This window comes from Sardina pilchardus, chromosome 12, assembly GCF_963854185.1.
Source record: "Sardina pilchardus chromosome 12, fSarPil1.1, whole genome shotgun sequence".
Classification (NCBI taxonomy): Eukaryota; Metazoa; Chordata; class Actinopteri; order Clupeiformes; family Clupeidae; genus Sardina; species Sardina pilchardus.
The window spans coordinates 28,554,287-28,581,786 of NC_085005.1; the positions used below are offsets into that span (position 1 = coordinate 28,554,287).

At 46.8% G+C, this 27,500-nt stretch overlaps 1 protein-coding gene across 1 annotated transcript in view; it reads right to left on the reverse strand.

Annotated features, from left to right (window-relative positions):
• LOC134097646 (neurexin-3b) overlaps window positions 1-27,500 on the reverse strand; it is a 257,163-nt gene that overhangs the window by 37,208 nt on the left and 192,455 nt on the right. Inside the window, exons 16-17 of the mRNA XM_062550574.1 lie at window positions 24,337-24,518; window positions 2,997-3,168 (exon numbers count right to left, since the gene is read on the reverse strand). Of these exons, the coding sequence (XP_062406558.1) occupies window positions 2,997-3,168; window positions 24,337-24,518 (354 nt within the window). The remainder of the gene's footprint in view (window positions 1-2,996; window positions 3,169-24,336; window positions 24,519-27,500) is intronic.

Consider the following 27,500-nt stretch of genomic DNA (forward strand, 5'->3'; position numbering starts at 1 on the left):
CCCTCCTCTCTACCAAATCAATAACGGTCAAATTACACCCAATTGAACGCCCCGCAAATTACCAGCGGCGCACACAAGACGACACACACAAAAGAGAAATTGCTAAATGTGATATTTCTGTCGAGCTGTTTTCCATTCCAACGGAATCCAAAAAGGAACGCAAAATGTCAGGGAAAGATTCGCAAATTAAATACATGAAAAAAAAAAAAGCTTCCCCACTGCTTCAGAGGGCCCTCGGTGCACTATCCATTTACGACTATTGAATTGCCGGCTCTAAACAACAGTGGTGACTGTGAGAGCCTTCACACTTGGACATCGATTTGGGTTTGGCGATGGAGAGGGAGCGAAGGGATCGATGGATTGATCACTGCTGTGAGCTGTAGGTAATGCTTACACCTCTTAGTGTTAATGGCTCAACTGCAATTTAAAGCTGCTGGATTGGAAGGCATTCTTCGGTGAGCAGGGCAACTGCACACTGCCGGCGAGGCAAAGCTCATGCAAGAAGCACACGTTCAGTGTCGGTGTACTAATCTGTTTCAAAAAGGAATTTGAGAACGAGTGCTGACTATGATTTTTTTTTTTTTTTTTTTAAGAAAATCGATAAGGCCTATTTTAAAATTCCCTTAATTTCTGAAACAGCAAACAGCAAACACCACAGTCCTCTGGAGCAAAGCACAAGGTGCTTATATGGATGTCTTGAACTTGCTGTGAACTCAAACCAAAAAAAAAACATAGCAAAAGTATTTGGCTTGAAGCCTTTATTTCCAGCTCAATTCAAAAGAACACGTCAGGCAGGCCAGGCCGGGTTGTATCAGCTTTGTGAGCTTCTGTGAGAATCCTCTCAGGCCAGCCTTTATGTCCTGCTCAGACATGCTCAACACTTCTCTTTGTAAATAAATCATATCTGACCACTACGGTATAGGCAGACTTCTTCTTTATGGCTCTGTCTTTACTGACTACACTACACTAGATTTTCTCCTTATCAATTCTCAGTCACAACAGTTATTCCCAAAACTATCTTTTCCTGTTTCAGCTGACACCTTTGATTTTAATCCCATACAGTACGACATGGTGTCTCACACTACACCTTTCAACTGGGCACGACTGCTCTTACTGTTGACTGCTCGCATTGGTAGACAGCCGACAAAAAGGTCCACTCCCATTGGACCAGAGCTGCATGGAACACTGATTGTTAGGTCCTCTAATCGGGCATTGTGATCCTTCTCAAATCATGCATCAGAACAGACAGGCATTCAGCAAAAAGAGTCAAAGATTTGTTGGATCCGGCTGGGCTAGAATCAGGTCAGAACCACAAAATGACTACTTGGTCTTATCCACAAAGGCCTAAGGTGAAATCTTCCATTCTAACCCAGTATATTTTTCATGAACTTCATTAAAGCAGCTCAGACCGAGCCATATGCTATTCCAGCTCCTCCCATACTGTACGTTGCCTCAGGCCCATGGTAAGAGGCAGAGGCGTAATCTGATTGGCTGATTAGTTGATTAGAACCTAAATATCAACAACATAAAGCCAGATTGGTGCATCTTGTCTTTAAGGGAGCTATTGATCAGCAGAGGATCCATGCGCATTAGTGAGCGCAGCGCTGCTCCTTCAGCTGTGCTAGAGGGCTCCTCAGGACAGACTCATTCTCTCTGCCTGTCTCTCCTGGGCTCCATGTCAGCCATTTTGAGTCCACCTGCCAGAGCATGTGTTCCCCAGCAGAGGCGAGTGAGAGAGAGAGAGAGAGAGAGAGAGAGAGAGAGAGAGAGAGAGAGAGAGAGAGAGAGAGAGAGAGAGAGAGAGAGAGAGAGAGAGAGAGAGAGAGAGAGAGAGAGAGAGAGAGAGGGAGAGGAGGAGAGAGCGAGAGGCCGGCTAGCGAGTGGCTCTCCTGGCAGCCTCTAATTGAGGGAGAGGTGCAGGGGTCAGACAGTCCACAGAGGACGCTATAGCCCAACACAGACATCAAAGGGAGAAGGACAGCCAGGCCAAATTAATCGAGTGTGAGGCACAGCGGAGGACACGTTACAGCATCTTTTTGTGCTCGCGTGGGCAGGCAGGAGAGGGGCTGAGCGGAACATGCCTAAGCTCCAAATGAAGGGGCTCGTCGGTACTTCTGAACATACTCAGGCCTGATCAAACCATTTGTATGCAGACACGGGCTCCAGTCCATTCCCAGCTGACCACAGGTGAGGGGAGAGGGGGAGAGGTGTGAGCAGGGGGGGGAGAGGGCGAGCGAGCGGACGGACGGGCGGGCAGACGAGCGCTCCTGTGTCGGTACCTTGGCAGGCTGCGTAGTCGAGCTCAGACGGAGTAGCGTGCCGTGCGCACCCTCGGGTACCCTTCACGCTGCCCCTGAAATAAGCCGGACAGATGTCCAGGTGCAAACAGGCAGAGACAAAGGCACAGACCCGGCCTGCTTTCACACACACCGGCTGTCTCGATTGGACGACTCCGTACGCGCACAGGGAGAAGTTCAAATCAGCATATGATGGGGTGCTTGTTGCATCAATTTAGCTTTCTCTTTGCACTGTTTTGCAACCCTTGCACTTTTGAGTTAAAAGGACACAGGACATGTTAAAAAATGGCTCTTTCCTTGACCGGGTGATACTTTACAAGCGCAAACGTGTGCTAAAATGTGTGAGTTAGCTTGAATAGGTTAATGTGCTGTTGCAACTCTACCACAAACAGCACGGCTAGAGAGAGAAACGTAGAAAGAATATGGAATGGTCGGATGGTCTAATTGTTTGTTTATGTATCTTACTCTCCAAAACTAAGAGGCTTTTTGGACCCACAGATGATCGGTACCTGGGTAGAGACGATAACAGATCTGTAAACGCAAGCAAGTCGGAGCGGCTTCCCTGACCCCCTTTTACTTTGAGCACGAGGTGTCCAGTGAGAGGCCAGCGCTCCCCTAGAGAGCAGCAGACCTGCGGGCCGCGTGTCCATGTGTGGCCAGGCCAGGCCAGACCAGGCCGCGGCTCTGGCCGTCTCCTACCTGAGGGGAAGTGCTCGTTGATGGGCCAGTTGTCCACCTGCAGCGTGGCGTTGCCGCCGTTCCTGGTGAAGCGCACCAGGTGGTACTTCCCGTCGTTGACCGTGGCCGAGATCTCCTTGACGCTGATGTCCACCGTGCCGATGTTGAAGGTGACGCCCACCTTGCCTTCCTCCTGTGTACATCGGGGGCGAAGAGAGAAGAAGAAGAGGAAGGTCTTAAAACACACATGCCTCACACACAATCACACGCACAAGTGTACACACTTCATTTAACACCAGCTACAATAACAGGCGGAACCTTCCAACTTCCAGTCCCCTAAACAATTCTAATTGACTATTTCTGTACTTCCCACACATTTCCTTTCCATGCTTATTCACAGGTCACAAACCAAAACCATCCAGCCATCCAGGAAGAGCTGCAGGGATGGGTACACATTGCATTATTTAATGTCATTCCATAAAAATACGCAGGCAGCACAAAAAAAAAAAAAAAAAAAACTAGGGCACTGATGTAACAGTGGCTAATGTAGCTTCTGAGAGTAGCGGAGCTGTAGCGAGCGTTTGGACAGATGCTCGGGCGACTGGCGCCGATATACCCATCCATATGTTTTATTCAGAGCCACTAAAGGGTATTTGTGCAAGACAAGGCAGAGAAAAAATAGCCAACTCCAACTTCCTGGGTGCGTATACACATTTCATACACTGTTAGATTTATACTCTACTTGAATAATAAGATACACATGCACGCACACAGATACACACACACACACACACACACACACACACACACATTCACACGCACATGCATTTTAGAGAAACGTAAAAAAAAAAAAAACGGAAGCATGAGCAATGATGTGAAGCGATTAATTTCTCTCTCTCTCTCTCCCTCCCTCTCTCTCTCTCCTATGTCATTTGTTTTAATCCCCAGTGGGAAGCAGGAGTAGTATAATTACCTGCTCTGAAAGGATAGAGTGGAGGGGGTCATTTGTCATAACAGGAGCATGTAGATGCACTATGCCCGATTGTACAACAAATGAATCTACTCCTCCCCCACACCCACACCTTCACCACTCCCGCCCCCCTCCCTTCCATTCCCCATCATGTACTGTATGTGCATCCACCTCCCTCTGTTCCAACCATCAGCAACCCCTGTGAGACATCACACTCTTGTAAACAACAATGTTGCTCTTTAATCGTGAACAAAACCAATATATGACAAATGCATCACCAGCCTGCTGTATTAAACTCTATTTTTCAGTGGTAACGCGCACACACACACAAATACACACACACACACACACACAGACACACAAACACACACACACACACACACACACACACACACATAGGAAATACAAAACAATGGCGATGAGAAAAAGGTGAGAATGGATCTATAGCGGCCAACGGGGAGCGGAGATAAAGCCAACACAACACACACACACACCACACACACACACACAACACACACAGCACCTGGGCGGCCCGAGGCGCTGGCTCCATCGGAGCTGCTTTGTGGCCGGCGTGCCGGCGCGCCTCGTCTGATCGCGGCCACAATGAGCCATGATAGCGCTGGGACCTCCGCGGGCCCCTGCGCTGGGACACCGGGGGAGCCTCTCCTGCTCTCGCCATCCCATAGTAATTGCAAATAGTACACGCAGGCGCTCCCCGCCGAAGAGAGAGGTGACGATAACAAACGGCTGTCGGTCCGTGTAGTGCAGAGCCGCTGGGATTTGCCGGAACCTTCCGTAGCGGAGGACAGCTCCTCAGGGCTCAAATAATATATCCCTTTCTCGGGTCTGTGTCTGCCTAATCTCTTTCTCTCTGCCCTTTCCTCCCTCTCACACAGTGTGTCATGTCCACTTTCTATATCTGTTTTCTCCCTTTGTAGGTGTTCCCCCCCCCCCCCTTTCCTTCCCTGTCTGGATTATTCCTGCTATTTCATCTCTCCCCATGTCTGCTCTCTCTCTCTCTCTCTCTCTCTCTCTCTCTCTCTCTCTCTCTCTCTCTCTCTCTCTCTCTCTCTCTCTCTCTCTCTCTCTCTCTCTCTCTCTCTCTCTCTCTCTCTCTCTCTCTCTCCCTCTCTCTCTCTCTCTCTCTCTCTCTCTCTCTCTCTCTTTGTCTGGGCATCCATCTTAGCCCTGCCACTGCAGAAGAGGTGATTGGCATTTCCAATTACACTTCATTGGTCCACGGGCCACAAGGCACGGGAGCACTTCATTGTCTTCACTGATACGAAAAAAAAATCCAGTGTGAGAGCAAAATATGCAAAGACACCAGCCACTCCTGCCTTTATTTTCATTTTTATTTTATTTTATTTTATTTTTCATTACACAAGTGAAACAAGGGTCACATCTTTCGCAAGACGCATGATTTCGGTGTCAATACATGTCAGAACACATGATGACCCAAATATGCCGGTGAACTGGCACATCACTGTCTGTAGATCCCTCACAAAATGATTTTTAAAAAAAGCCGGTACGGCCTCGTGTAGTACATAATGTTGCACAGCGGGGAGCGCGCGTGCCAGTTTATTGTGGAGGATTTCTTTTAAAGATATGGAAATGGGAGCGTTTTGTTGGGGCTGCTTCCCTGCAGCAAGAGGGATAGGGGCTCGGTTGTAAGGAGGAGGGGTTGCACTGTCGGAGTGAGTATGTGTATGTGTGTGCCTGTGTATGTGTGTGTGTGTGTGTGTGTGTGTATGTGTGTGTGTGCGCGCGTGTGTGTGTGCGTTTGTGTGTGTGCCTGTGTATGTGTGTGTGTGTGTGTGTGTGTGTGTATGTGTGTGTGTGCGCGCGTGTGTGTGTGCGTTTGTGTATGTGTTTGTGTGTGTGTGTGTGTGTGTGTGTGTGTGTGTGTGTGTGTGTGCGTGCGTGTGTGTGTGTGTCGGGGGTTATGGAACAGTGATAAAAGTCATTTGAGTTTTGGGTGCTGTGCGGAGCCCTAAGCCTGCAGGAGGGTTCCATTGTTCCCCGCACGATGCGCTCCCTGACACCCATAATAAGCTCGGCGATCCAATCCCGGCCGATCAATGGCCTCCAACACAAAGCCAGCCCCAGGCAACAAATCACTCACAGGGCCTCTGGCCTCCCAACAAACCCCCAGTATCGGGCAGAGACATCACGGGGAAGACTGCCCGTCAAACCAGCCTCTGCACTAGACAGGCTTGGTCCACACACGCCAACATGCACATGAAGGCCCACTCCAGAGACCATGTGAAAGGGTGGTCTCTCCATCTCCACAGGTTCTTGGACGGACCATGAAGAGAGGCTGAGATAAAGCCAGCCTTTGATTTAGCAGGATGCAGACATGCTATCTACGCTCGCTGTCTCTGATCGGGATGGAAGCGAACGCCTTTAAGAAATTGATCTGACGAGCGAGGGAAAACAAGAAGAGAATGCAACATGATTCCACTTAACAGATACGCGACTGAAAGTGAATACATCCTCACGGGGCCATCAGGAGAGGGGTATCATATCGTACACGCACCACAAATCCACTAGGGCTCAGAGATGGGCTGCAAAAATAGCTTTTTTCGAGGTTGACATGAAACGACTGCGAAGTCCCCTCTCAGACAGCGGATCCCGTATCGCATGGCCAAATGGTGCTCGTGTAGATTACATAGCCCCCGACTCCATATCTAAATTTAGCTCCTGAATGGGGCATCAAGGCAATGCGATGGAGGCGGAATCAACTAGAAGGATGAACGATCATCACGCCACACACCGAGAGACACACACACACACACACACACACACACACACACACACACGCACACACACACCACTAACACCACCACCACCACGACCACCAGCACCACCCACACGCAGCGGAACGAGCAGCGCGAGGCGCCTCTCCAGCAGCATCTCATCTATCGGGGCGGTAAGTGAGGGTGATACCCGGCGAATGGCAGGAACATTTGTAGCCCGCCGTAGACCGCCAGGCCTGCCGGTCATTAGCAGAAGCGATCGCTCTGCCACCGGCCCTCTGCTCACCTATAATTCCAGCATTAATAAAACAGCAGGCGTGGAATGAGAGGTGGAGGGGTGTGTGTGTGTGTGTGTGTGTGTGTGGAGTGGAGTGGGGGGCACCTTAATGTGTCTGTTGGAACAAATATGCGCTCAGAATGCCAGGGAAATAAGCACTGCTTTATAAAAAGCCTGCCAGATTCGCACAGGTTGTCCCTGTGTGTGTGTGTGTGTGTGTGTGTGTGTGTGTGTGTGTGTGTGCGTGTGAGGCATTTGTGTAGCAATAAAAATACATCTTAGTATGTATGTAAGCATTAACGTGCTGAGCGCAGGAAAATGTGACACACGAGTGTTGTCAGAGACCATTACGATCGAGGGTGGGATTAATTGTTTGTGAAAAGTCATTCTCACCGGGAGTTGTCGTGATTTATCCAATTACACAATAACAAGGTAAGATTTTACAAGACAGGCACCATGAATAGCCAATCACTGAGGCTGTTTTCCTCATGAATGGCCAATCACTGGAGTTTTCCCCTCTAAACTGCCCTAGCTCCTCCACTGCCTCATGCATCAAAACTACTACGCTGTCAGAAAGTATTCTCCGAGAGAAAATAAGCAGTTAATGTATCACCAGAGACAATATATCAGTCTGAGACGATGCGATAAGTAATCGAAAAAAGCTTGATAATGGAATGCATCCTTCGGTGAACACGAATGCAAAGCTCATAACATTAACCCAAGAGACTCACCAAACAATCCCCCTGGAGGCATATGCCAAGCAACACACGGTCACAACACAACCCACACAGTCTCCAGGACCTCGTCCCCTCCCCAAGAGTGGGTCCACCATCAAGATGGGAGACAAACGGCACTTTACCTAATGCTAGATAATTGAAGTCCATTTACAGAGTTTGTTAATGTTCAGGTCTGCCAGTCAACGTTAGCCTCTAACCCTGGACGACACACTCGCTCTTTTTGTCTAGCGTGCGCACGCGCACACACACACACATACACACACACACACACACACAAAAGAGGGGGAGGTGGTGCATATTAAACGCAGGTGTATGCGGCACAGTGGAAAGTAATGGCTTTGACTCCCACACCCTGCTCAATGTCAACCGCCGCAGCGCCACTTTGATCCTCCTTGTGATCGCGCCGGGTCAGAACGATCAATTATTTATTCCCCATTTCCTCTCGTCCGTTCCTGCTCCTGCTCAAACCCACTCCCTTATAGACTTCCATGAGTGGAGTGTTTTTTTTGTATGTGAAAACAATTTATCAGTCTCTGATACAATAGTCACAGTGTACATCAAGAGCCTCACTTACATCCTCCATGTTCACGGTCAAGCACATCGCAGTGTTTTTGTTTGTGCCACTGATTTCATTCAAGAAGCCCTCTGTCCCTGTTGCTCCAGTCCACTTCTAATAAGCAGCCTTGCTAGCACTGATAGCTCTTTGAAGTCAATTTGAGCTTGTGCACCCACACAGACACTCACACATACTCACACAGACACACACACAGACACTTACACACACAGACACTCACACACACAGACACAGACAGACACACACACTTATGAAAAAGAAATAAAATAAAATGTCAAATTATATACAGGGCTTCACTGATGGAAGCATGAATTTTACATGCCTGCAACTACAAAAGCCTCACAGCATTTCCTTTCCTTTTTGTGAGAGAATCATTTGCTTCTCTCTGGAATGATAAAGAGTTTTATAAAGAAAACGCTGGTTATCTGTACAAACATTCCAGACTCTGCAATGTAGCAATCCTAAACTCTGATGAATGTCCGCCGAGTTCTCAATGCTCCTTTAAATTGCCTTTCCTGTGCACCAGGGGAGGACCGTGGGCCTGATTTCAGACAGCATAATTACAATCCCACTGCACCACGGTGAAACCATAACACTCTAGCCCCAGTAATGACTTGCACTGTAGCGCGCTTTCCTCGGCTGATAGAGCCATTGTTTCTGACCGGCGTAATTGGGTTTGAACTGGCACAAAGCAGATATCAGCAATGTGTCCGCAAAAAAATGAAAATACGTACAGACGTTGACCCACGTAGTTTTTCATAATTACGTAGGCAAGGGCCAGCAAACAGCTGTGGCACGTATGACCACAGATGTTGGTTCATTACACATAGATATGCAAAGCGGGCCGATAAAGTGTGATTTTTTTACAGAATAATTAACACAGTGATGGGACTTTTCAATCTGATCCATCAAGTCTATGGTATTCACATGGGCTAGTCGGCTTCATTAAAAAAGTAAAGCAAAAAAAAAGGAAAGAAAGAAAGAAAAAAACCAAATGGGATTTGTGCTCAGTGGAATCCAGTGCTGTGAAAGTCCATTAGCGTTTCGCCTAATGAAATTGAAACAGCTTGGTAATCAAATTGGAATCTGTTTGGCAGATATTTAATTTAATGTGCTGGTGAATTCGACCAATTTCAGAGAGCAGGTTTAAAATTGTGCTGTATAAATCAACGCACCCATGTCCCCCTTTTCTTTTACTAATGAAGAGAAACAATTTTCATACGCCAACATTTATATAGCAAACGAGCAGCGTTCCCCCACCCAAAGCACTCTGGAACACATACAAATAGGCTCCTTTTTTTCTTATTAGTGGCATAGCCTATCTGGAAAAAACATTCCTCTCCATGTTTTACTGTACAGCACATCTTTATCAACATTTCTGCTAGTTTTATCCAGCTGCCTCATTTTTGGTGAGATGTTTTGACAGAGCCATTTGACATTGACAGAGCAAAAACAATAAGACGGCACAAAGAACAACAGAAATAAACAAGAATCATCAAGACAGACACAAAAACATGGAAATTAACAGGTAGCAGCAAAAGGCAACAAACAGCAATGCACAAAACAACAATAACTCTCTCAAAAACCCTCCTGGGCCAGGGACATGGGACAAATTAGCAGAAGGTAAGACACCACTAACAACGGTGACAATAAAATGAGCAAATTGCTGTGTAGATTACAAATGTTTCTACAGATACTTGCCATATGTTCCTTTAGACTAGAGTAATGTAAAGTTTTAGGAGGAGAACATCTCCTTCTTTCAACTGGTAAGGATCATGAGATTCAAATTTGAATGACTAACAGAGAAAAGATGCCTAGGGCTAGAACAAAGACCCTGTAGAGGCTGAAACTCTGAAGTAAGCTCAAATGCCATGACTTCACGGGTGACCTTCCCTTTTATGCACCCTGAGGAGAAGATAAGCCAAGGCTATGTTTAAAAAAAAAAGGAGCTTGTCAAATGACCCTTCAAGGAACACACGAGGAGCATACAGCTCTGTATGTGGAGAACATGGTACTGTACGTATTTCACATTTCTGTTTGAAGCACCCCCCCCACCACACACACACCTCCTGGAGGACCTCCTGTCCTTTATACTACACCTCCTTTCATTCTAGGATGGCTTAGAAGCAAATACCTTTACTGAAGAGGTGAGAAAGAAAATTGTGTTGATGAGGCAAAATAACAGGGGAGATGCTCGACACTGACAACAGTGTTCAGTGGAAAAGATGGTCACAGCAAATGAGTGCATGCGTTGGCAAGTCCATAAGCAATCATGGAAGACCAGAGCTTAAGCTCCATGCCCCGGCGGCCCTTCAGAGTAATTAGCTCCACGGCAGACTCTCTGTCTCCAGTCCTTGGCACACGGAGCCAAGTGGCGCTTGGGTGTGCTAAGCTTTGAACATCAAGAGCCGTGTGTGTGGACGCGCACGCTCACAGGCCCCATCTGCTCATACACCGTCATCCAAAACAAAAAAACCAAACAAACAAACAAACAAACAAAAAAAACGTGGGGATGCCACAAACAATGGTGCTCCTCACAGTTCTCAGCTTGAGACTGAGAGAGAGAGAGAGAGAGAGAGAAAGAAGAAATTGAGGTAGAGAGAGAGAGAGAGAGAGAGAGAGAGAGAAAATGAGGTAGAGAGAGAGACAGAGAGATAGAGAAGAAATTGAGGTAGAGAGAGTGAGCAAGAGAAAGAGAGAGGGAGAAATGTCACTCTTTCCAGTCTCCACAACAACGACCAAAAAAAAGGAGAAGCGACTACAAATTGGGCACAAAGCGGCTAATCCTTGGCGGCCAGAGAGAGGCCAGGTGAGTGGCTAAGTCCAGCGCTGCAGCGTAAGGCCGTTTGAAAAATGGGCAGCGTGAGCTTAGAGAGACATCAGAGGCGTCAATGAGGCAGAAAAAAGGGCCGATGGGGGAAAGAGAGAGAGAGAGAGAGAGAGAGAGAGAGAGAGACAGGAGCCTTTTTTGCTCTCCCAGGCGCCTCATTCTCTGCGGACGGACACCATTTTGCTTGCCAAGCGCCAAAGACTGCATTCACAGACTGCTGGCTAGTCTGCTCTGATCCATGCTGGACTGTCAGGATAAACGATGGCTGTTTGTTTGTGTGTATGTGTGTGTGTATGTGTGTGTGAGTGTGTGTGTGTGTGTGTATGTGTGTGTGTGTGTGTGTGTGTGTGTGTGTGTGTATGCTTGTGTATATGTGTATAGGTGTTTGTACTGTATATATATGTGTGTGTGTGTGTGTGTGTGTATGTGTGTGTGTGTGTGTGCGCGCGTGGTTGTGCAGGGGAGGTTTGAGAATGAAAGAGCAGTGATCCAGTGTGAAATCCAAGGCAGCATGGGATGGTATTGCACACATAAAAAAAAAAAGCATGGAAGCTGCAGGTATTATGGCGCGGAGTGTGAATCACCGCTAGCCTGACAGGAGAGATTAGCTCTCACCAAGCGTAAATAGGGATGTGCTGGCCTTGGTTTTTGCACCGCATGAGCGCACCGACATGCCAGATTAAAAACCTGTGATCTTTCATTGCAAAGTTTACCGATTATCTATTCGCGGACAGTTCGCTAAAGAAATTGATGGGTTTGGGCTGAATCTGCACCTTCTTGTGTATGGACTGGTGCTTGTGCTTGACTGCTCAAAATTGCATCTGTTTGGAAATGAGTTACTACAGTAGGTTGAGGTTCCTAGCGCAGGTGGCTAGGCTAGCCAGCTCTCAGCAGGTATACCTCACCCCATAGAAGGTGGGGGGCCCCCTCAGTTGGGGCCTATGGTGGGCTGGCCCATGAAAGGTGATGGAAGCCAGCTGCTGGTGTTCTCTCCAGCCCACTGTACAGAGCTGTAACCCCTCCTCCATCTCTAATGCATGACCGCCATCCAGCGCATCACTCCATCTGTCCCCGCATTAGCACATCAAAACCCCCACGCCCCCATACTAACCACACTCGCCACTAAGCGCTCTTCAGTGAGAATGAATTACATGCTAGCAAGCCAACTGTATATATATATTGCATCTAGAAATAAAGCGAGTGAGAGAGCGAGTCCAGAAATAGAGGGTTAAATCAATTTGTATAATGTCTTGACACGGAATAACTGGGAGGATACTGATAAAAAAAAAGAAAAAAGTGAGAGAGAGAGAAAAGCAAATCAAAGAGACTAGCTAGGAGGCTCCGTGAAACACTTGAGATTCGTGTGAAAATCAAAAAGCCCAGAGCTGGACCCCCCGGTGCGCGCTAGCCCAGAACATCTCATACGGAGTCAGAGCCGAGGCGTGGAAACCCAGTTGACCGCCGTGCGAACACCCAGCGTGGCGTGTGGTCCAGGTGGGTTTCTGAGTGCTGCTACCTGATGAAACCGCCAGAAGACAAGCCGAGTAAAGAGGCTCTTTTCAAACAGAGAGCATTTGCGCTCTCAAAAGAAAAAGAGAGCTGAAGAAAAAAAAAGGAAGACAATGATGGTTTTGATAATGGGGAAGGAATCTATGTAGGTCGGCTGTCTCCCTGCGTCTCTCCGGAGGATAGAGAGACAGGGAAAGGCAATCCAGCGCTGTCATTGTGACTGCTCCACTTCCTCTGTGTGCCAGGCACTTCTTGGCATCCCCTGGCATCTCTTTCGTCTCGCTGGCCCTCCGCCACCTTACAGGAGGATTATCAGGGCGAGAACACAGAAAACGGCAGCACTTCTGACCAGTGGCGCCATCAAATATTTTGGAACAGCTTTAGTTACAGCACAATGCTGCAAAGAGTTCCGAGTCCAAACAGCAATTGTCTTACACCGGTTCAAACACTAAATACTGCTTATTTAAAGAGACCCTATGCAACTTTCTGCAGGAGACGATCGCTCCTTGTTTACATCTGGAAGTCTGAGACGAAGAACCACGCTTGCAATTTATATATTTAAATATAGCCTATACATGTATAAATATACACGCTAAAGCTGTCGGGGAAACTCTGCAGAGAAAAAACGAAACCGAAACCAGAGATGAAATCGCCAATCCTGCATAGTTCCTCTTTAATAATGGTTAAAAAAAAAAACATCATATAAAAAAGACTTGTGAGCTGAGAAGATTCAAGAGCCGCTTCTTCTGCTCACTTCATCTGGTCAGCTTTGTGGCCACTGGAACTGCAGAGGACTCTGACACATCTTAGCATATAAATAAGTGGACAAATGTGGCCGTTGTCGTGGACATTGAGGGCGAGCGTACGCCCGGAGACACTTGGGACTGACACATTTGTAGCGCACAAAATAAGACGAAACTGCTAAAGCGCTCGCAGCCATGACATCCATATTCATGAGGCGATGAGGTCACTCCCATTAAAATAGAGGTGATGTCATGCTATCTCAGGCAAGACACCAGGGAGGACATGACGAGATAAGTAGTGTGTGTGTGTGTGTGTGTGTGTGTGTGTGTGTGTGTGTGTGTGTGTGTGTGTGTGTGTGTGTGTGTGTGTGTGTGTGTGTGTGTGTGTGTGTGTGTGTGTGTGTGTGTGTGTGTGTGTGTGTGTGTTTGTGCAGGTGAGTGTACATGTCTTACTGGATGTGTCTATGTACAGTATGACTGATTGTACTTGTGTATGTATGCATAAGTGTGCATGTGCAAGTATGTATGCCCAAGTGCCTGTATGTACGTGTGTCTTATTCTCTGCCAAGACTGTGTGTGTGTGTTTGCATGTACGTGTCACTCACACGCGCAGGGTTATTTCAGGAGACTGTCAATGCCCATGGACTCAAGGAGATCAAAGCCTGCTCACTGCAGCACAGGCTCGTTCTCTGTATGATCGTCTTTTTTACGCTCAACAGCTCCACGCCGAGGCTTGCTTATCAGAAAGAGCGAAAAAAAAAAAAAGAAACCCATCCTTAAAAAAAACACAACTATTTCCAAAAAGGATCCTCTTTTTTTCCCCCCATCATAAACAACCGAGTGAAATGCTATTTGAGAGACAGACCTAAATCCAGAGAGGCCTAATTTTCGACTCACCCTCCTTTAGGCAGCAGTCATTTCTAAAAGCACAAATGGGGAGGTGGAGGCCATCATTTGAAAGGCAATCTCATCCCGCACGGAACGGAAGCCTTCGCCAGAGAAGCCCGCGCTGCTCATTTTCAGGGGGAGGTGTAAAACCCCGTGGCAGGATGAGCTTTTTAAACACAAACACTCGGCCATCGGGGCTCGTAGTCGAGAGACAATAAGCAAATGGCTCCGCTTCTCTTCCTGCTCATAAGCTTCTTCAAGAGGCCCAGAGAAATACAGAGAGAGGAGAGAACGAGGAGAGAGGAGAGAAAATAATAAGCGAGCGCACACACGTGTATACCGCCGAGCCATTTCTCAAGGCAAACAAGAGAGTAAGGCGCAAGCTAAATGCATCTGATTATCAAACTATGCAAATGGCTCCTTTTAAAAGCATGGTGCTCTCCAAAGATACTGCTGTCCTGGAACCTGACACCACAGCCACGACCACACTTTCTCCCCCCTTTCTCTCTCTCTCTCTTTCTCTCTCTCTCTTTCTCTCTCTCTCTCTCTCTCTCTCTCTCTCTCTCTCTCTCTCTCTCTCTCTCGCTCTCTCATCTTCGGTTTCATAAGCCTGAGCATAGGAAATGAGTTAGTGAGCATGCTGAGTGAGTTGTGAGCATACCTAATGAGTCCCTAAATATACTGAGTGAGTTAATGAGTATACTGAAGGAGTTAGTGAGTATACTGAGTGAGTTGTGAGCATACCAAATGAGTTCCTAAATATACTGAGTGAGCTAATGAGTATACTGAAGGAGTTAGTGAGTATACTGAGTGAGTTGTGAGCATACCAAATGAGTTCCTAAATATACTGAGTGAACTAATGAGTATACTGAAGGAGTTAGTGAGTACATTGAATGAGCTGGCGAGCATACTGAATGAGCTGGCTAGCATTCCCTTGCAGACGTTCACACAGATAGCTATGGACACCCACAGACATTCACTGGCTGATCTCAAAGCATAAGAGCAGGCATCTGTGAGGTGACGGCGGGAGGAAACTGTGGACAGTGAATGAAAAATGGTGGATGGCTGCACAGAAAGACATGAACAGATAGTGGAACACCGTGAGTTGCACCCACATTTCTGTGTGTCAACTGTTTGCTTTTCTGTGCATAATTGTGACTTTCTGCATGGAAGAACTGAGTGCATAAGCATTAGAGAGAGAGAGAGAGAGAGAGAGAGAGAGAGAGAGAGAGAGAGAGAGAGAGAGAGAGAGAGAGAGCAAGTGTGTGCAAGTGGTGTGCGTCTAATCCTGTGTGTTTATTTGTGTGTGTACGTGCCCGCTCGCAGGTGAAGGAGGCGGTCGGCCCTCCTGTAGGGATGAAGGCATCCAGCGTGCAGCCGTAATGAGCCGCCAGGCCTCTCTCCCCTGCAGCCCTTCCTTCAACAGGAACTCTCATGTGCTCCAAATCCACCGCTGGCTGACTGCAACAACGCTCACCAGCAATACTCACAGAGGGCACTCCAGCGCTTTACACATCTAACCAACCCATTGCACCGGCCTTAACTTGTCCAGATGGATTATTCTGACCGAGTTCTATTTGATGAAGTAAACAGGGTTTGCAAAGCCGATGCAGACCGTTCTGACTCGACCAGTGATTCACTGTAAATGCCATCAGCAGGGCACCAAATGATCTGCTCACCGGACCAATCAACCTCGACTCAATCAAACGTCCAACTGGATTCATATTTGATGCGATGAACAACATATGCAGAGCTGAAGAAGAATATAAAACACTGTAGGATTTTAAAAGTGATGGAAAGTTTGATATGCATTCAGGTGAAGTCCACAAAGTGCCTGCCATAATTTCTGGAGGAGCAGCAGCAGCAGTAACTCCTCTACTTATGTCAATTAGGCCACAGCTTCATGCAGTGGAGACAGTAACTCCTCTACTTATGTCAATTAGGCCACAGCTTCATGCAGTGGAGACAGTAACTCCTCTACTTATGTCAATTAGGCCACAGCTTCATGCAGTGGAGACAGTAACTCCTCTACTTATGTCAATTAGGCCACAGCTTCATGCAGTGGAGACAGTAACTCCTCTACTTATGTCAATTAGGCCACAGCTTCATGCAGTGGAGACAGTAACTCCTCTACTTATGTCAATTAGGCCACAGCTTCATGCAGTGGAGACAGTAACTCCTCTACTTATGTCAATTAGGCCACAGCTTCATGCAGTGGAGACAGTAACTCCTCTACTTATGTCAATTAGGCCACAGCTTCATGCAGTGGAGTCAGTTACTCCTCTACTTATGTCAATTAGGCCACAGCTTCATGCAGTGGAGTCAGTATGTCAATTAGGCCACAGCTTCATGCGGTGGAGTCAGGAGACGAATGGCTGTCACCGCGGAAGCACCTCCGCTGATGCCGAGGCTCTGCCGTCATAACGCCCAGTCAAAAGATCACCTGCAGCCGTGTGTCTGTCTCTGCGTGGAGAGTGGTGGTGGAGGAGGAGGAGGAGAGTGGTGGTGGTGGAGGTGGAGGTGGAGGTGGTGGAGGAGGAGGTGGAGGAGGTGGGTTTTTTGTTTGACAGGGACAAGAATGAGGAGCGTGGGGGCAGAGAGTTCAGGGCAGTGCAGTGCGTCTAAATAAAATATGAGGAGTTGAGTTTAGCGCGACGGCTCCCAGCCTCCCACTCTCTCTCCCGCCGACCGGACGCGTCGCCGGGCCTCCCAGTCAGAGAGACCTCCCTCCCTCCCTCTCGCTCTCGCTCTTCGTCTCTAATGTCCGTCAAGTCGTTAGGTGACTTACTTGAGTCCATGTACTTATTGATGTCGGCCATGTTCGCATCAGTCACCTGAACTTGGTGAGTCATGCGCTAATGGAGGGAGAGTCAGAGGGGCCAGCGCTGACCAGTGTGTGTGTGTGTGTGTGTGTGTGTGTGTGTGTGTGTGTGTGTGTGTGTGTGTGTGTGTGTGTGTGTGTGTGTGTGTGTGTGTGTGTGTGTGTGTGTGTGTGTGTGTGTGTGGGGGGGGGGGTCGACCTTGGGGCATGTCAGAGGCCATGTGAGCACTCCGGGAGAGTCAGGAGTTCATGAGCTTCTCAACTCGATATGTTCCACTGAGGTAAAGAGGTCTGCGACCTTTCATTGGTCGATTCTCCAAACCAATAAGCACACTGTCTCCAGCTTGGCTTTATATAGATAGAACATGGCTTTTAACGGGAAAGTGGGGGATAAAAAATAGCTGCCTGGGCGTCAGTCATTGGAAACACGAGAACTTTGACAGGAAACAGGACATTTATTAAATGATAAAAGACAGATTTATGAGGCTGGGGTCAACAGTTGCCATGTACTCTGTACAAGTGTGGCGCAAATACACACACACACTGAACACACTGACTAGAAGTAATGTGAAATAAAAGTGCTGATTTTATAATAACGTAACATATAATAATCACAGTGTGAATAGGGTACGAAAGCAAATGTTCACTTAAATGGCCAAGTTATAACCCTCCTGAAATGGTGACACAGTTGCTATTGCTTCAGACAGGGCATGGGAACACATGCTCAGTTTAATAAGCGGCTCCCAATTAAAAGGTTTTTGTTGATATTTTGACACTAATTAATTAGCTCAATGGTTAATTTGTGATCAACGTGTGTGATATTGAGCTCGTCAATCTCTTGTTCAATTGCGCTCCCAGGCACGAAACCCTCCTCCAATCTAATCTGCAGTTAGAGCAACGACACAGCTGTTCACTGACTTCCTTTCAAGTGAAATTTAAAAAGTGTGGCAAATCAGTAAAAACACAAAAGTACTCAGAGACATTTTTTTTGTTATGTCTGCGAGACTTTTTCTTTCCATTTGATCTCCTTTGCCTGCTTTTTCCCACTCTCTTTCTCACTCTCTCTCTCTCTCTTCAGTGAGGGAAAAACCAAAGAAAGAAACTTCTTGCTGCTTTCGCCAGCAGGTGCCTAATCCTAAATGAATACATTTGCAGGGAGCCAATCTCTCGGTCTACCGCTGATATTGAAAGCAGCAGATAGATTTTTTTTCTCCCCCACTTCCAGTAGATTTATTTTCTAATGTTGAAGTTTATCACTTGAGCAACTGCAATTCATCATCCTTTCTTGTCGATAATCCGAGACGCAGCCAATTTGCTAAAAGTGCTTCTCTTCTCTTCTCCATTTTATTTATTTATCCACCCGTCTCTCTAATGCAACAGAGAGAAAGTAAGCGTTGGAGAGACAGAGAGAAAGAGAGAGAGAGAGAGAGAGAGAGAGAGAGAGAGAGAGAGAGAGAAAGGGAGAGAGAGCAGTGGGTGAAGACACAGAGAACTGGTGACAAAGTGACGGCTTTGCTAGGAATGGAGGTGATAAGACACGGAGGCCCTTGGTGTTCTCGCGCACACTCTCCATCATTTTTTAATGAGCTTGCACTCAGACGGGGGGCTGCTGTCTTCTGTCAGAACTAGCCCACGGAGGAGGCCAGAAGCACAACGTGGACTCTCCTCGGAACACCCTCCCTAACTTTTTAAAACACAGAACACCCAGACCCACGGAGAATTCTAATATCAAACCCTCAAACACTCCAATTATACAGGCTGGGTGTTTAACTTACAGTATGCATATACTTAATGAATGTAATACTGTAAGCACTCAGACACAGCAGACAAGAGTGAATTTAGGCAACTGCCTTCTGAATACATAAAACCTCAGCAGTGATGCAAGATCGATCTGTAGCGATTAAAGCTCAGAAGATAGTTTAATAGTCTCCTGCACGTCTTTGTTGATGGTGATAGCATCTGTTTAATGTCACCGCAGCCGAAAGGCAGCTCAATGATGAATCAGTCAGAGGGGTGGTGGTGGTGGTGGGGTGTGGAGGGTGCTTTGGTTTGAATTTCTTCTTATTCGCCCTCTCTCATGACATGAAACGCATGTCAAGGAAGTTGACTTGGACTTGTGCTGCGGGGCATGGCGTGATTATGCCGCTCTGTTTGTCTAACGCTATCAGCTATTACTCGTCTCTCCTTGCCGGCGCTCCTCATCTCAAGTGCGAACAACAGTGCAATCATCTCACCCCCGTGTGCCCGTGGGGGCTGTTGCAAGGTGACTGATCTCTCATCCTGCCTCCCCCACCTGATGCTGGAACATCTTCATTGTCGTCAGGGCAGGCAGCACAACACACTTGGAGAGCACACACACACACACACACACACACACACACACACACACACACACACAGGAGGGGCGGCTCTCTCTCTGTGTCTCGGAGAGCTGAGGGCCCCGGCACCAGACACACAGCAGCGCTGTGTCCCTCCTCGCTTGTCCAGTCTATTTAAATTTCATGGCCCGATCTGCCATGAAGCGCTGTAAATAAATCATCACAGGGAAAGCAACTCCACCCGTTCCTTTTGCCGGCCGAGACTTTTCTTTCTCTGCGCGGGTGATGCAACAACAATGATATTATAGCCTTATAACAAAGATGATTCCTCAGCCTAAAATGCTTCTCCACACTTTAGGACTATGGCCAAGTGATATTACCGGCTAATGTATTCTTCAAAAAGGGACAATGGACTCACAGACGCAGTCGCTGCAGAGGGGATAGAATAGATTTAGCTTCATGCCAACTCAGAGAAATGGCCTCAACAACACATTTGCCAATGATAGTATATACCTTGTGGGACATAGTAGCCTGACAAAATATGAAAAATATGTCACAATTCGCCAATGTTGCACAATGGTGTTATCAGACTAGACTATTCTGCCCACTGAGTGCAATTCACAAACACAGTTTCATTCCCTTAAAGTAAAATGCAAAACCGCCGGGTCCACTGCAATTTAGGACCATCCATCATGACAATCCTAATGCTATTCTACCTCATGCATGCCCAGTCTCCACACTATAACAATATAACAAAAATACACTCTCCCAAAATGGATGGCATGCCCCAAAAGCCACACATATGAAAACGGGAGCAAATCTCATGTTTGTAACAGGAATGTCAGGGAGATATATTCAGGGTGGGCTACGGATGCAATATTTTCCTTGCCCTCCTTTCATTTTCTCCCTCACACCCCACTACATTCGCTTGTCTCGAAATGGGATTTCAATTACCTAGAAACCATACCTTTTTTCCCTCCTCCCAGCCCTCTCTAAATTAAAGTGAGGAAGCTTAAAGCGGGTGATAGGATTCACTGTGCAGCTGCCATGGCGTGAAGATACTGGCTTATAGCCCTCTCAATAAAACCCTCTAACAGAATGCCACAAGTCTGAAGATTGTGCATATTCTCTGCGTCTATGACAGACTAAAATTTCACTAACATTGTCAAAGAACTAGCTGTACTGTGGCAAAAAGAAATATTGCAGCAGATATTTCTAATGCTATACAGCCTTCGCATAATATCAGATATACATGATCCCAAGACGCACAGAGGTCTCTCCAGCACCGGGTGGTTTGAAGATGCAGGACCGAGACCTGAAAGATATTAATTTCCAAAGATAGATGAAAGGATGAGAGAGCACAGAAAGAAGGAAATCGATTATGCTTTCATCTCTTTCGCACCCCTAACCTAATTGCCATTCTAGAAGAGACGCACAACAACGATATGAAAGGCCTGTGAGATGGATACCAACCACGTTACACTAATGCACAGCTAAGTGAAAGCTGGCTCTCAAGTTTTTGAAATGAAACGTCATCGTGTCATGGTACCGAGTGAGAAAAACGCACTCACTCACTCACACACACACACACACACACAGACACACATTCACACACAAATAGTCACACACTGACACACACCGACACACCGACACACACACACACACAGCTCAACATATTCAGCAATGACAAAAGCTCAAGCCGCAGCCTCAGCTAAAGCGTGTGTGGCAGCAGATGCCTTCTGCCTGTGATGTGCCAGCGCTGAGGGGCCAATGGCACTCTGCACTCTCTGTGTCTCTCTGTGTCTCTCATGTTAAGGCCTGACTAAGGGAAAGCAGCAGAGGCACACGCACACACACACACACACACACACACACACACACACACACACACACACACACACACACACACACACACACACACACACATTGGCTCATCTGGAGTAATTGTCACCTGGAGCCATGCACTCTAGTGAGCGACTGCGTGTGAATCATGGATAAGCCAACTGCTCCGGCAACACCCTCCCATCCCCTGATTCGCTCACAGCAACCGGCTGAGCTGTATGCCCGCGTGGACACACTCTCACACACACACTCAGCGTCCACAACACACCTCGTCCACCCAACCGTAGGAAAAAGCTTTAATCCCTGGGTTTGAATGGGTGCCCCCACGTATGACTGTGAGAGGGCAGCACTTTTCTTTAAAAGATATATAATCGTAGGAAAACGCACATATGATTCATGCGTCCAACTGGATTTTGCACTCCCTGTCTTTGCCACAATCTGTGCTTTCTTCTCCTCTTCCATCGCTTCTCTGTTGGACCCCCCTCTCTCTCTCTTTTTCATTTATTTTGTTCTAGAGTGTGTGTGTGTGTGTGTGTGTGCAAGTCAGCGCAATGCTCCACTGGCTCACCTCTAAAACACAGAGAACTCATTAAATGCACTTTCACTGTGTGGCCGCTTTTTTCATTGATTGCAGTGGGACCTTGAAATGATTGTTGTAAAATGAGGAAGAAGAAAACACGTGCAGATGAAGAGTCACGCTGGAGTTTATGGGCGGAATAAGACAATGATATGTGCTAACACAAAACTGGCCAAAGTATGTGCGCCAAAGTGTCTAATTGTTTAGACATTCAAATCAATCCTGCCACTTAGTTAAAAAGCAAAATAAAGTTGATTAGCTAATTATGTAAATGACTAAAAAACAAGTCCAAACCTAGATACAGCTAATGCAGAAGACAAATAATTAATGCTAAGCTCCGGAGTTTCCAAAAAAGATAAATGTGAAAGCATTTCTTGCCTCCATACATAATGAGCGACTATAATGATTAATTACCCAAACCATCTCCTATGACAATGTTGGATGGGAGCCAAGAGTTGGTTTGTGATAAGACCGAAACAGAACAAGGCTCGGAGCTTAGCAGAAATCAATACCGAATCGTCTAGATAAAAGGTCCCCGACATTAATATCCGATGTGCTTTGATTCCCCTCCATCATCAACCTCAGTTCAGATGACCAGTTTCTTTGCCAATGAAACATTGTTATTGACACAATCTAATCTGTATCGTCTGAAAGCTCTCTTTTAGAGATCGACTGGCTATCATTGACGAAACTGATAGTGCTTTCCTTGGTGTCTGTAAACATGGATTAGTCGACTGTGATTCCTCCTTGGCCTGGTGCTGATGATCGCTAGATGCATTAGCCTGCAGATGTCACGTCTTAAAAGATCCAGCCATGCCTCAAGCTTCAGTTCAGTTGAAATCAAAAAGACAGCACACAACTCTTGTTTTGATTTGACCTTTCTGAAGATGATTTAATTAATCTGACAGAACTGATCTGACAGACTACTGGTAGAAATATAATACTAAAATAGACATTACGTAGAGAAGTGTTGAATGTCACACCCCTCCTCCCCCTAGTCTCTCTCTCTTGCTGCAGGATTGGGTGAAACAAAGTATATATGGAGGCCACGGGTTTCTGTTCACAGCACAGATGGCAGCCTAGTGCTAGCACATCATCACACTGCAACAGACTTCTTTAAAACTCCCAGCTCTGCTGCCGCAATTGTTCAATTTCTTCAAACCAGGCCATTTCCCCTGCCTATCAGCACCCTCACCTGCACCACCACACAGGACTACGTGCTACACCTGATAAGAAGTTCATTCTGTTGCCCGTTTGAAAAAAAAAAGAAGTATTTTATTTTCCAGATGCCTTGCTATTAGGATGTGGCAGACTTGCCACATAAAGGTGAAGAATGAGTCTAAGAAATGGAGATGATTTGCCAATGAGGGCAGCATTACTGTGCGCAGTGCACTAGCCTGAGGTTTTGTGCACTTCCCTTTTTGTTCAGTTAATTCATTTGCAATTCTTTTGTAAGTAAGTACAGAGAATGTTCATAAAAGACATACTTAGACTCAGGGTTGAGATCAGGCATGAGGTTAAAGCAATAGTTCGGAATTTTGGACATAGGACCTCATTTCCAACTCAGTCTGGGTGATATAGATCGGTGAAGACCATTTTCAGTGAATTTCTGCCCTTCCTATGAGTTGCAGCGTTCATCTCGTGCTAATCTGGTGCAAGATAACGCAAGTCAACGGTAACATCCAGCCTGCCACTGAAAACACTCCACAGAACACCCGAAACAAATACGTTTTAACGTCAGACTATCGATGCACATGCCTAGTGTTGATAGAACCATGTTAGAAATAAAACGAACCTTGCATCGCATTGCAATAGCCTACTTTGTTCCCTGTATGGCAGTGGCGGATTGATATTGAGAAACTAGTCCCTCAAAATGTAATAAATAATTGAGTTGCAAGGTTAGTTTTATTTCTAAAATTATTCTATCAACACGGACATGTATATCGATAGTCCGACGATTTAATTGACTTGTCTTGGGTGTGCGGTGGAGTGAGTAAGACTGTTGTTGATGTCAGACTGATGTTACCGTAGAAATGTGTTAGCTCAAAACCAGCGTTAGCAAAGGGGGACGCTGCAACTGAAGGAAGGGGCTAAACGCGATAAAAACGGTCTTCACCGACCTATATCACCTCGGTAAAGTTGGAAATGAGGTCCTATGTCCAAAATTCCGAACTATTCCTTTAAGGTTAGTGCTACATTCTTTCATGAGAACAACATTAATTAGTTAATCATGAGCTAATATTATACCTAAGGCCACTGACAATCGACTCCCCCAACTTTAATCATATGTAGTGAGATATTTCAATGATTAATTAAATTTTTTAACAAGAGACCTCTATCTGAAAGGTCATCCTGATACCAGTGAATTTAATCATCACACTGACAATTGCTCCACACAAAGCTAGTTAAGTGTTCCAATGAGTCATAGCTCTTTGAGGTTCTATACAACAGCTGACAACCTTGTACACACAGTGACGGACACGGAGAAGAGCGATATCGCGCCGAGGGCGGTGACTTACGAGGTGGAGCATGATGTAGTCCCCCAGGCGCGGGGCGCTGTCGATGCGGACCAGAATCCCGTCTTTGATGGTGGTGCTGAAGCCCACGGCCAGGCGGTCCGTCCTTGTGCTCGGCCTCTCGTTGTTGGGCCACGTGTAGGTGATGAGGCCGCCTCCTTTCCCGAAGATGTACGTCGCCCCCGCTGCAAAGACAAAAGACAAAAGAGAAGGACGTTAACTAGGGTGGCGGCGGTCAAGCGGTCAGTTCACAGAACTGCCCCGGTAGTTAGGTCATTGTAAGCCGCTGTGGATAAGAGTGTCCGATAATTATTATTAGTAGTATTATGAATAATAATACTGAATAATAAGCTAAGACAACACGAGGCCTATTAGCCTATTATAAACCCCTTAACAAAACCCAAACTCCCAACCGGAAACCCCAACCACACTCGTCTGCTCTGCTTGGACACGAGAGATGACCTTGAATCCTTAAGATCTGATACTGTAGGGCTTTAACACATCCCCCCCGCAGAAGAGCCTGGGCCCAGTTGGGTTGACCCTGTGCAATACTAACAGCTTGGCCGAAGCAGGGCTCCTGCAGCTGAGATCTGAATCAGGCTTTCACCTCCGCAGTCCTCCACCGCAAACTCACACACGCACACACACACACACACACACACCAACACACACAACACACACAACACACACAACACAACACACAACACACAACACACACAAACACACACACACACACATACACCCTCTCCAGGCAAGAGCAGCACCAGGGCCAGGGCCAGAACTGAGTAAAGTCTCGGCAATCCTCATGCATTAAACATGGAGCCCACAAGGCCGAGGAACAAAGCGAAAGCCAGGGGAAGCGACAGAAGGGGGTGAGGGGAGGAAAAATCGAAGAGCCTTTTCGTCAATGTTAATTTGACAAACACATGCAGGAGAAGGTCATCCGAAATTGGGCAGGGGAGGAACCGCAAACCACTGACCATCTCACTAGGCCTCCCACCACAAATCATTCAACAACGGTGATGCATACAAAACATAAACACTAAATGTACCTCACCACACACACGCACACACTCACACACACACTCACACTCACACACAAACACCTCCAAAACAGGTCAGAGGGTGTCAATTTCTCCAGGATACATCTTACTTTATTCAGGTCTGGCCTCAGACACAATTGGATTTACAAATCCAGAATGCATCCAAAATGCCCCTCTCTCCAAACACACACACACACACACACACACACACACACACACACACACGCTGTGAACATAATGAAGAGATCAAAGAAAGACGCTTGACAAATCAATATGATAAGAGCACAGCGAGCTGCACGGCGAGCTGCACATGTCTCGCGGGCGACTGCGCTCCTCTAGTCACTGGAGACCACCGCTCCGGGTTTTGGAGCCAGATGCAGCTTTTATTACTTCCTCTCTTCTCCCAGGTTTATCATTTCATCTCCAGCTCATTGGAACATCTGGCTGGCTCCATAAAAGCCCATCTGTCCAGGCGCTCTGAGAGGCGGGAGACAATATGCTATTGTGGTCTGGGACACAAGAGCCCCGGCCCTGGGATCTCACAATCTTCTTACCTTTCATGATTTTTTATTTTTTGTTTGCCCCCAAGCACCGGACATGAGCGTTTATTTCCGCCCAATATCACCACACAACATCTGGCCCTCGTGAAACTACAAATGAGGAAGCCTTACATCAATGAAGTGCAGTGTTGTTGTGGTGATTCTAACCTGCATAACTCACTCACTCCCTTTGCCATGGCCAGGGCAGCTGCCCTTAACAGATGCCTGGCACATCACCGATGCCTACCTCCTGTGCCTTAGCAACCACCCGTCAGGCTTACCGATGAATCACACACACACACACACACACACACACACACACACCCCATACCACCAAACCACAGCACCTGCATCCTGGCAACCACTCAAGCGCTAACTTCTGCCAGGGAGCCTCACCTGGACCCTCACAAAAACCAGGCAACATTCCAACGCCCATGCCAACACACAGGCACACGTACAAAAAAACACCTGCTTCATTCCTCCAGTCTCAATAGAGAAGTCCCAAATTGCCTTGCCACAATTCTTTCCTTTAATGAAAAACACCACTTGATGGCGTTAATTTTGATACTTCTTTCAACAACCTTGGCACCTTCCCTCGACCTGAAACTCAATGCAGGTTGGAGAATTGTTAAAGACATCTCACTTGATTCGTTCCCTTCTGCAGATGATTCCCCCCCCCCTGTTGACCCCCCCACCCCCACCCCCGCTCCCCCATTTCACGGCTTGCAGGAGCCCACGTTCATCCACTCCCCCCAGGGAGCCAATTATTCCATTCAGCAGATTTGCTGAGCATACGAGGACATCCTTCAGTCACCACATACAAACCCCAGGAAAATATAAATAAATAAATAAATAAATCTCCTAACGTATCCGATTGGCTCTGCAAGGACACACTCGGTAAATCCCTACGAGTGAGAAACAGGTATTTACTTCATTTAATGAAATAAGAGCTGCCTAAGACTGGGATTCCATCTACGGGAACGCGAGGGAAGGGAGAGAAGGGAGAGAATGGAACTAAGGCAAGACACAGCTACCGCAAACAGAAAGCAAACAACCCTCAACATACTAGCATGGTGTTAAGTGGTGGGTTGTTTTTTCCCCCCCACAATATTGGCAGAGACAGTAGAAAGCAAGGTGGATGGTAATTAAGCAACAAATGGACTGCCTTTAATGGACGCTGAAAGCTTTTGCAGCCAGTGCTTTGCATATGAATTCATTATTGGGACTAAATTGTGTCTTGTGCTGGAGTATGCGCCGCAGTTTGAGGATCTTTAATGGAATTTCCGTCTGGTGCAAAAACTTCATTAAAAAACTCCATTAGGTGGGGCGGCAGATAAACATCCTGAGATGTTTATTATTCAAGGCAGCCGGTGAGGTCAACCCCATACATGTATCCTTAAATGCAGAGACTCTGAGTATTGTAGCATCAACTAGACGTGTTGTTTTGAGCTCCAATTTATGCATTTATGATTAAAACGACACTGTACATTATATTAGATGTTTGTTTTCAACTAACACTATGCCCTTCGGAAGTACATTCTTTTTAGTGTGGCAAGCAATCAGTGGCCTTTTACAGCCTTTGTGT